This window comes from Arctopsyche grandis, chromosome 2 (genome assembly GCF_051622035.1).
Source record: "Arctopsyche grandis isolate Sample6627 chromosome 2, ASM5162203v2, whole genome shotgun sequence".
In the NCBI taxonomy this organism is placed as follows: Eukaryota; Metazoa; Arthropoda; class Insecta; order Trichoptera; family Hydropsychidae; genus Arctopsyche; species Arctopsyche grandis.
In genome coordinates this window covers 28,734,139-28,746,295 of record NC_135356.1, presented here as the reverse complement: position 1 = coordinate 28,746,295, position 12,157 = coordinate 28,734,139, and the positions used below count along the sequence as shown (strand labels likewise).

Sequence of the window (12,157 nt, the reverse complement as noted above, 5' to 3'; positions counted from 1 at the left end):
ATATTTTTATTTGATTCTTAATAGTATATGTCAAATGGTATAATTGATTCAAAAATATATTGCGTTGTATAAAAATTATGAATATTTAAATAAAATGTTATAATCGAGTGATCTTATCTCGTATCTTTAAAAATTTGAAATTATTAAAATTTCTACACTTAATCGTGTCTAAATTTAATGTTTTCCTCTCATTATATACAAAATAATTTTACCAGCCTATACGCGTTTAATCAAAGTGTTACCTAAATATTATATAGAAAAAAATTTTTTTGGGAAATGTCCTTTTTTGATCCTTAAAAAATGATTCGATTATTGTTAAAATAAAATTTAACAATATACAAATAAATGCATGTAATTATATTAATAAACGTCTCTATAAAAATCAGTAAATAAATTGCTAATTTGATGAGTACATTTAATTCGAAACGAACGGTGGTTTCAAAACACGACAGGGTGCATACTAATTTATCATTTTTATCAATTAAATAAAATAAAACGAACCCAGCATATGATTTCTCTGTCTTATCAATGGTTCGTAATCTACTTTTCCACGTAGTGATACAATTGGAGTATCGTTATTAGCATAAACAATTATTTTATGCAAAAAAGCACACCGCGTATAGGTAAATACTCGTATGCATATACATACATATGTATGTATATAAAAGTTTTTAATTAAAATAATAAATGAATGCATAATTTGAACATTGCAAAAATCATTTAAAATATAATTGTCGACACACAGTAGACAAAGCGTGACGTGAACCAGATTATGTCAGCAATTAATAACGCAATACCGTAAGGTCTTGTTTACATATTTAAATTTCATACACGAATGAAATTTCAATTTTAAAACCAAACTATTGCACGGTAGCTTCCGTGCAAATTTATAAAAATATTAATATAAAAAATACTACATATAAAGAATGTATTACAAAATTCACGTTTAACATTTATAATCCGATCTAATTGAAAGTCGATAAAATTTTGTTTGCATATTTTACATATAATGTTTGTGAAACGATCATTTGTATCTTATATTTCTTTGAAATGACAGTTAGTTATTATTTATAGTCGATTGATAACTTTTAAATTAAACGGTCAGCCGTCATTGAATTTGGTCAGTAAATACTGTAATTGGATTCATCAAAATTTCCATTCTATAGAATTTAAAAATCACTGAAGCGTTTTCAGTTTTAAAAATTTGATTCAATTACGAACCAAAATTCAAAATAAGTCATTTAATTTATAAAAGTACTGACCGTTAAATAGAAAATACTGACCAATATACATATGTACATATATAATTGACTATTTATTATTATTACCGAATTTTAATTGCACATGCGAATGTGTCGAACGTTTAATATATAGACTGTATCATTATATGTGTAATACTTATTATTATAATAACTTACCAAGAGCATTTAAATTTACTGGAGAATAAAATACAGGCCGCAATTAATAAGACAAACTCAAATTCATATCATGTCTATTTTTAATTATATTTTATGTGTATAAATAATAAGAAAATGAAAAAGTACCATGTATTTGGTTCGATGAGCGCTTAATAGTTTTCCGTAATGGAAATGTTTTCCCACCCATCTAAATTTTCAACTTTTTATTTTACACTTTACGTTCGAATAATCGCGGCTCCCTGTCGAGTTATTAATGAAGACTGACACGTTACTTGTTGATAATAATATATAAATAAAAATATATACGTACGTAATGTGCGTTTTTTTATCAGTAAAATGTGGCACATACAAACGATGTTAATATTTGAAACGTACCGTAAAAAAATGTTTAGTGTTAAAAAAAGGGCCGGATGGTAACGCTTCAAAAAACAGGTCGAGTTTAGATAAGAGTCCTTAGATTGTTCAAAAATTTTAAATGGGCCAAATGTTGGTCGTTGGAAAAATCGTCCTTGTCTATTTTTAGTGTGATTTAAATGTTTTGTAGAAAAATCGAGATACTTTTGTAAGTTGTTTTTCAACAATTCCTCTTTTTATTGTACCATATTTATTTACTATTTCGCTGCCAGTCGTGAACCAATTTTTTTACAACTTTTCATAATTGAATTATTGTTTTACTTCGGTGGTTTTCCAGTGCATTCTGGATGATATTAAAAAAACTTTCAACGATTAAAAAGCAACTCAATGAAGACTAATGAATATTGCAAATTTTCTTGAACTAAAAATGTATGTATTTGTAGAAATAGTTTAATTTTATGAGCAATTTAAACTTTTTCAATTTTTAACTGTTTTAGTTCTTTTTAGTAATTTAATCATATTTATAGGTATTTTTACTAAATAAATAAATTTTTTCAATGAATACCACAATATGAAATTATATTGAGAATTTTATTTAATTCCAGCTACTTTCAGAATTAAATGAAATTAATGGAATTTGAACTACATATTATTAGAATTAATGTTATGTTTGGACAATGCATTTGTATAAAATCATCTGAAAGGTCAATCATATGTAGATAATTCTAATAAATAAACAAAGAATATATTAATATCAAAATTAGTAAAGATTGGTTGAAATTTGAATATATGTACATATTGGATGATATTCTATTTTATTTATTTACTAGCTGAACCCGGCATGCGTTGTAATGCCAGAATAAGGCATGCAATTCTCGTTCCCGTTTCAAGTGATAGCTCTACTAACGTCTCTTCAACACCGTGTTTTCATAAACCAACTGGTAACCAGGTTACCAACGAACACATTTCTTTGACTACACAATGTCGCTTCAAACTTTTGCGTCGGTAAAATCGTAATTACGAATATTATTATTTTTCTCTAGAGGTTTTTTCCCGCTCACAATAAGCTTCCCGGACTTGCATACATCAAATCCTGAAAGTTCAATCGTAATCGGTCGAATGGTTTAGGAACCTATACCGTATACGAGATAGACAGACAGACAGACAAACAGTCAAACAAATATTCAATTTGATATTAACCCAATAATACGCGGGGTCAACCCAATAATCGGCCAATAAGTGATAATCATCGAATAAATGAAAAAAAAATGTACGTACACACAAATACATATGTATTGACGTAGGTATAATATATTTAAGTTTTTTTTTTGGGATTTAAACAACGATTTATTTCAAAGTTAAAAATCAGCATAAAAAGGTGGATAGAAATAGTAAAGAATTTTCCCACAGACGATCTAGCCAAATCATCAAATGCACATTTTTCCGTGCCAATTTGCGATCGGATGTGGAAAATCCATTCATCATTCGGAGATAACGACGATTTTTTTCTAGAGCTGTCGTTCGATCGCCTTTAGGGAAGGTTTGTCGTCGCCGCAGCCCAAAGGTTAAAGCTCAGGGGCAGCCAGAGACCACCTAGGGGGCTCCCGAGATGAAAGGGGGGCGCCGGCGACAGAGTCTGCGTAAGAGCGGTGGCCCCCATGGAATTTCCCTATGGAGCTCGTTAAAATTGAGGCCGGGCCTATTCGTCTTGCCCAGGATTCCACCGCTCTTCAAACTTTCGACGGCCTGGCCCCGAAACCCTCCCTCGCATACCTATTCTCTCCAATTAAAGCCGAACCGTCCGGACAGACAATTTTATCAGTGAGGGCGAGATAACAATCTCACGTGTTACGCCATTCGGTAAGAGTTACGACCCGTCGGAGACGCTTCCAAACTTATTCTCACATTTGACTTTCCATTGGTGGATTTGAATGACGCTTTGGAAATGTCGTGTGTTTGACAGGACGATAGGCAATGCGATATCGCATTGTATAACTAAGGGTGTTCAGTATTTTTGAGTTCAGAAACTACCACTTCTATCAAGTACATGGTAACGAAATGAACTTTACTTCAAATCAAATGCAAACTGATAAACTTGCATATGTAGGTTTATAATATACATAACGCGACGCGAAAACATTTGAAATTATTGCGTTGCAATGGCCACTCATTCCCGTTTTTCCCGTTACCGTTCCTGTTTTTGGCCGATTTTTTTTTCACAGTAAGCTTCCCGGATATGCATACAATAAATCCTGAAAGTTCCATCGTACAATAACGCATGCAATTCCCGTTCCCGTTCCCGTTTCTCGATGCGTTTCGGTAAGTGAATGATTCAGTTTCAAATTAATACTTAATAATCAAATTAAATTATAGTAAATTATAGGAACATTGATTTATGTATATACATATGTAGGATTGTTATGCGTGGTACGTAATGTCAGGTTGGTATGAGTGGTACGTAATTTATTTGTACGTTGGCATGCGTGCGCGCAAGTTGGTTACCAACGTACACATTTCCTACTACACACTGGCGCTTCATACTTTCGCGTCGATAAAATCGTAATTACGAATATTATTATTAAGAGGTTTTATCCCGGTTTTTTTTCACATTAATCTTTCCAGATATGCATACAACAAATCCTGAAAGTTCCATCGTAATCGGTTCAGTGGTTTAGGAGCCTATTCGAGACAGACAGACAAACATTGATTTTTATATATATAGATATGTATATATGATGAAAAGAAATTACAATGAAAATAAAAACTTGTACAAATTATGTGATCGAATGGCATCAGCTTGGTGATCATTGAATGGAATAGAAAATTAAACTGATATATTAAAATGAGTGAAATATTTAAATTGGCATGAAAGGGGATGACGAAGAAGTGGTACCCAAAAATTTTTGGTATATTTAGATCAAATCATTCGGAAATTTGTGATAAACAGCGAATGAAGGTTATAAGGTTTAATATATACCTATAATAATTAATGAAGAAAAAATGGTTTAGTATCTGAAAGGCCAAATATATTATATATGGAACGCGGCATGAAATAACTGTGTAAATAAAAAGGCTATTTTTTCAATGTTTTTCTTTTTGGCTTTTAGAGAAACGGATTAAAAATTTAAAAGAGGCAATTATTTTGTATGTAATTTAAGTATATTTTGTAACAGTTTTAATAACCAAAAATTATAATAAAATACACCGCAATCTGATTTCAATATTATATCTTTTAAATTTTGCCATATCTATAACTATTTTTAGCATACATATGTATATGTACTTATTTCATGCAAAATTTGAACTCCGAACCTCCCGATCAATACTCGAATACAATAACTAACTAAAAATGATGAAATATTGATGCAATTTCAATGGTTGGCATTGTAAATATGTCAGAAAAAAGGTGATTAAACCATATAAATTATAGCATAAATACATATATCAATTCGTGGATATTGCAAATTAAAAATAGCAAGAAAAAAATAATAGCATCTACATTTATTAAGCTTCCAAATGTATATTTATTAGGTTTGTATTATATTTGGAGCGATCAGATGAATCAAAATGTAGCGGGTAATTATGTACATCTGTATGTACTTGCATACGTACGGTTCAGTATACAATTTACGCATTATGCTTTAGATATAATATTTCTGTATACATACAGAGTGTCTAAATGGTAATTGCGGTATTTTTAATTAATTGCATTTGTAAAATAAACACAACAATAAAACATAATGCGAAATGGAATGGCATTATTCATCGGCACGAAATATATAATGAATTGTTCGTTCGTTTGGCTGTGCTAACGTTGAAAGATTAATTTATGAAATTTTCACATAAATCATTAAAATTTTTTGGCATTCACGACGACCGCAAACTGAGCAAAAAAAAAATAAAGTAGATATATTTACGTAGATACGTATAATATAATAGATATATTTCGCGGAGAACAAATGACTTTGTTGATATTGTGCAAATTTCTTTGGGAAATATATTACGTCTTTAATTTCGAACACTACAGATTGGCAAATTATGTATAAATAAGCATACATTATATTGACAAATAACTTGTTCGCAAGTTTATGATTTACGCTCATTGTTAAATAATGTATAAATGGTCAATCGTTGTAAGAATACCTACTCAATTATACATGAGGGGATAATTGGTTGTTGACAAAGTTTAATTAAAAATATTATATATCAATCTGAAGTATGAAACCCTGTTTCTTTGGAATAACAAGAAGATATTGGAAATGGAATTCGTTTGTGAGAAGTATTACAAGGGTAGTTGATATAGTGGAGAGAGTGGAGAGATTGAAATGGCAACGGGTGGTTTACGTGGGTAGAAGAATGGACGAAAGAAGTGCTCGAATGGTACCTGAGAGAATGTAAAAGGGTGAAAAGAAGGCTTCAAGGAAGATGGGTGGATGAAATTAGAAAAATGTTGAGATGGATTAGAGCTGTGCAAAAAAAGAGACGAATGGAAGAGTGTTGGAGAGGCCTTCATCCAGCATAGATACTCCCAAGAGATATCATTATTAGTCACTGGAGCCTGAGGGGGCCGTGTATTGTTCAAAGGTTGTAAATGCATTGTTAAAGGTTTGCCGAACAATGGATAGCACTGTGACTATCCTCTAACCATTATGTTAAAATGAAACATTTAATTCGGGTTAAAAAAAAAAGTATTTGATTAACTGGTAACTGGTATATTATTGACCAAATATTGTTTAACTATTGAAGATTTGAAAAGAACTGTCCGATTGTATTATTTTTAAAGTGTAGTATTATTTATAAATTCATATAAAAATTGGTGAACGTTTATTAAAACAGCTGAATATTAAATTTTTATTTTATATAACTCATCTAATGTTTACATTGAACTTTGATATAAATTGTCACATTTGTATTGATACAATCTGCACTATAGAAAAAAGTTTTAAATGTTTCATAATTTAACTGTAGTTTAATATTGGGCCTAGGGATTTTTATTCCTGACAATTTCTCAAATCAATAAATAATACAAAAAAATCTGTAGCGTTCAGTGAATATGAAAATAAAATGATTCAAATTTGTTATCAACTTTAAATGGTGGATTTAATATACGAACGATTTGAATCGTGTACAAAATTGATTTTTTTTACAGACAAAAATTTACTTGAGTGGCGAAATATATTTTTTGTAATATTCAATATTGTATTAGGTACACCTCAAAATATATATTTTTTTATTGTACATACTTATATATATTTTTTTTGTAGACGTTAAGCGCAACCGCGTTTTATGGCCATCGGGAAAACCGCAACGACTTCTTGCGACGGTTTGAAGATGATTCGATGGTTTCCTGCTCGTTTATAGCATCAATCACGAACGATATTAAATTATAAACGAAACAATTTAAATAGCTTAGAAAGTCGACTTTAGGATGCGGATAAAAAAAATGTGGAAAAATACGCGACAATCGAAAACGGACGCTGATAAAACAATTCCACGAAATATCATGTGCAGCTGAACGCTCTTAAATGTGCAAGTGTAAGTTAAAAACGTACATACATATGTACATTTATAATAGTATTATTAATATAATCTTACTAGAATTATATTAATATAATCTTACTAGAAAACAATGTATATTATTATACATTGTTTTCAATAAAAATAGTTTCATTTAAAAAATTATAAAACACTGTTTTGCATCGTTTCATAAAATATTGACCTAATAAAACATTTATGTATATTGTGCTTATAGATTACAATTAATTTCATATTGAAATGTAAGAATATGTTTAGTAAACATTTATTATATTCATTAATTGAAGACAAAGTTTAAAGTTCACAATTGAAAGTAAATAAAGTCATAAAATATATTATGTATGTACATACAACATTTATGTATATGTACTCATTTAATCTACATATTTATTAAGCAGTTGTAGGTTAATAAACTAACATGTATATATACATATATAAAAATATAATATTATTTGTATTATTGATACATACTTCGTCTTCCTCAAATCAATTAAAAACAACAATAAAGAATATACACAATAAAATAATAACGACAAAACCCAACCAAATCTATCTAGGTTTTAAATATAAATTAAATATGTATATGTAAATCTGCAAAGTATGTGTGTATAAAAAATAAATAATATTTGACGTAAGATTCCAATTAAAAACTGACAAAAATCAAAATGAGAATTTAAATCACAAATATTAATAACGTAATAATTAAAATTTTTGTAATCAAACATTTAAATTCACAAAAATGGTATGCAAGACTAAAGCTTTTATTTACTTCAGTAAGTTGATTTTGTGACTTCTCCATCGACTGCTTGTCAGAAATGTACTAACTGAAAAATGGCAGTTTATTATCATTTATACACATCTACGTACATACATATATAGTTGCTCAGCTGAATTGCTTTTGTTGGTATGCATGTTTGAGAGACTTTATTTTTTCAATCTTCCTAACCATGATAAAATAACCCGTCGCTTAATGTCATCGCCATGATAAGAGATCCCACCGCTTAATGATGATTTTAATTTGAATTATCGCCATGATTTTCTTGAAAAAATTGAACGATCGGATCTACATATATATATTGTTATAGTTGCGTTAAAAAAGTCCGCTAAACACCGTAGTTATTGATTTGAATCAACGCAACTGTGACGTTAAATTTGGATATTTTAGATCAATGCTTGATTGTCGATATTGCAAAAAAGTCGAAAAAAATCTAGAAAATTTTTGGCGAGTCATCCGAAGGAACGATTATTATAAAATGAAAATTTATATGCATTTAAAACCTGTTTAAAAATAGTACAACCACTAACTGGTTAAACAATAATTATATGCTCAAATTCAGACCGAAATTGAAAAATTCATTTGGTTTTTTCGATAATTACGAGATTTAAATTATATTAGAATACAGATAAACTGTTTCTAGTCGGAGTTTTTCAAATTTATCTGATGATAATTTTTGAGGCGATTCTTGCAGATTTGGCGAGAATCATTATCATTATGAGTCTTTAAATGATTAACATATAGAATGTATTATGAAAATTTGATTAGAATTGTAATTGGGTTGAGTTTTTTTGTGCTATAATCCTAAACCCCAACAATAAAATAAGAGAAATATTATATAAACTAGCGCGAAAGAAAGTGCATAAAATAAATTATAAAATCATTTGATCAGTGTTTCTTAACCTTATTTATACAATTCCACTTTAACGCTTCAAAAATCTCCATATCATAATGTTATAGCTAATCAAATTCTGAAAAAAAAATTTATTTGACATTGCACAATTCATGCAAATAAGGCGCAAATACACAGAGAGACACGTGGTATGTGCTTTTTTTAATGAATAATCTTCCTATGGCACCCAGTCCCAAAATCACTCCCTGAAGTGGTTTTGATGTTATTTTATCCATGTTTGAAGAAATGTAGGAGAAACTTGCCGCAATAAAAATATCGTACGGATTAACAAATACCTGAAGAAATACCTTTCCCAGCAGCAAGTCTCGTGTGCGAATAATGCCCTAAGTGCTTAAACCGAAATTCAAATAATCATCCGAATACTGACAAACTTTCTTCTTGCTTTCACTACTTCCATATATCTATTGTGAACGTATTCTATGAATTAAGTATAAATCTAACAAAAATAAGAAATAAACAAAATAGTATTATCAAAGCCATTTAAACGGTCGATGACGTCAACCATGAAACCCTCAACATGAGGCCACCACCCCCCTTAACGAATAGGGTCTGAAATTTAATGGAGAACATTCAGTGGCGTAGCTAAGAATTTCGGGCCTTCATACAAAATTTATCCAAGGCCTCCCCAACCCTCTCCCTTAACGTAAATTTTATAAATATGACATGAAATAATTCAAATTGTTCGTTCGTACATATTTACACAGTATGATAATTATACAAAAAATAAATTTAACATAGTTCACCGATTTTAAAAATACGTCTTTCTCGATTTAAGGCTTACAAAATTTTGTGTTGTGTTTCCAATAAAGTTTTTTTTTAATAATGGAATTACGTGATTAATTTTCTCACTTGAACCCAAATAGATTTTTATGGTCTGCAACGAAATATACATATATAAGGATATGTAAATCCAACTTTTTTCACATTTCACAAATAAACGAGAAGCAAAATAATATTTTACATGTACATATATACAAATATACAAGTGTATGAATCGAGTAATTTTTATTACTTTCGAAACTTTTCAGACAAATTATACTGAGTATATCCAGTGCTCTAAATGGAAACTTTCACGATTGGACTTTTCTATCAGGTACATACACAGATAGATACGCCACTGCCTACATTGCAACAGATCAACCACACATTATAAAACAAAACAAAAAAATCGAACGAAAAACATCATGAATTTATAACAGTACGCATAAACACGCGTCACAAACGATTCAAATTGCCCACAGTGGGGCGTTGAGTAACACCGAGTATTTTATTTATTTAATAAACAGAGAGAAACTTACAGCTAAATCCAAGATAATAAAATAAATAGTTAAACATAAGCCAATTAAAAGTTTCTTCAAATAGCATAAAAATGAAAAATGGAACTTGCTATGAAGGCCAATAAAAAAGAAAAAAAATAACAATACAAAAAGAAAATAGTGACAAATTTTTAAATAATAGATTATGGTGAATAACAGTAGAAAGTTAATCAAAAAGGATTAAGGTAATAAAAAACAAAACAAAAAAAAAAAAGAAATAACGGGTTAAAAAAAAAAATCTTGCAAATAAGTTCCTAATGGTAATTGAACTATAGTGAAATATAACAATATTCACATCTATATAAGCCATTGTATACATATGTATATCTAAGAGCTTTTATAAATCTAATCACTCAAGTGAAAGACTTTCCCAAGACATCTCTTCACTGTGTAAATTTGAGGTATAAATAAAAGTTGGACACTGTATATGTATGTAAACCCACTTTGACTAAGCACTGATCTGGGCTTTCCAGCCCTTTGGAGTCATACACACACACACACACACTTGGATGAGGATGAGGTGGTTGTGGTGAAGGGGGTGGGATGGGGGTGGGATTGTGGGATCACTGAGTGGTTAAGAGTGTTGAAGTTCGAAGGCTCACCCAGTGCATGACAGTCCCGGCGGGAGACGCTTCTTGGTAAACTCCCATCTGTGTTCGGTAGCGGTTGGTGGCGGTCACGTGTCGGCGTTGGGGGCGCAATTGCGGGGCTTTGCCCCCCAGTGGAAACGGCAATGGGCCCCCATCACACGTCAGAGCGCCCGCGCGCCGCCAGCGCTCGCCGCTCTGACGTGTGCGCACGCGGATACTCACTGCGCATGTGCCGCACTACCCGCAATCCACACTACTGAAGCTATCGCGCAAAGCAGAGGGGAGCTTAGGCTCCTCCTATAATCGCACTTCGACCAATCACAGTCGATCATACGCTTTGCAAAGCTCGCTCCTCCCCCCCCCACACTCCCCACTATCGCTCACGCACTCAACACGCTCGCAGGCCAGTTGCGCTCAACCTGACTGCTCCGAAGACACTGCTCAACTGCACTCACGATCGTTATACAATAGGTGGCTAGCGCGATATACGACGGTCGATGTTCAAACTTTTTTGTCGAAAACTGAATTTGATTGTTATTATTGCGAAATTATGTTCACAATGGGTCTACCCCACGGGATCGAATTAGAAATGCACGAAAAATCAAATATCGGAACCAAATATCGAAACCACCCGTTGAAATCAACGGGACCAACACTAACTAGTATGTAGATAGATTTGAATCGAAAAACAATAATATTCAACCAATCAAATCGTAGCCATAGTGGTTTTTCCAGGAATTGGGGCGGTTTAGCTCTATTTACAAAGCTAGAGTCCAAAAAAAAAAACGTTCGGCGAACCTTTAAAAATGCAATGAACAATACGCAGCACCCTATGGGTCTGTTTTTTTCAAGACAGCACCTTGGTTATCCTACCTCTAGTAATGACACCCATTCCCGTTTTTCCCTTTCCGTTCCGGTTTTTTTTTCACAGTTATCTTTCCGGACATGCATACAAAAAATTCTGAAAACATTTCAAATTATAGCGTTGTAATGACTAGAGGTAGGATAGCCAAGGTGCCGCTCATTGTTCCATTGTTGTAAATCCTTTGTAAAAAAGGTTCGACAAACCTTTAACAATGCATTTACAACATTTGAACAATACGCATGAACGGCACCCTCTGGGTCCGGGCTTTAGTAATGACTAGACATATGATAGACACAGTGCTTTTTCCAGGAATTGGGGCGGTTTAGCTCTATTTACAAAGCTAGAGTCCAAAAAAAAAAACGTTCGGCGAACTTTTAACAATGCAATGAAC

The 12,157-nt window shown here is 31.6% G+C and overlaps 1 protein-coding gene across 2 annotated transcripts in view; it reads right to left on the bottom strand.

Moving 5' to 3' along the window:
• The window catches only part of LOC143922744 (protein apterous-like), a 128,195-nt gene extending 117,069 nt beyond the window's left edge, over positions 1-11,126 (bottom strand). For both annotated transcript variants that reach the window (XM_077446083.1, XM_077446084.1), the window contains exon 1: positions 10,914-11,126. In XM_077446083.1, coding sequence (XP_077302209.1) covers positions 10,914-10,961 — 48 coding nt within the window. In that variant the 5' untranslated portion in view covers positions 10,962-11,126. The remainder of the gene's footprint in view (positions 1-10,913) is intronic.
• Between the last annotated feature and the right edge of the window lie 1,031 nt (positions 11,127-12,157).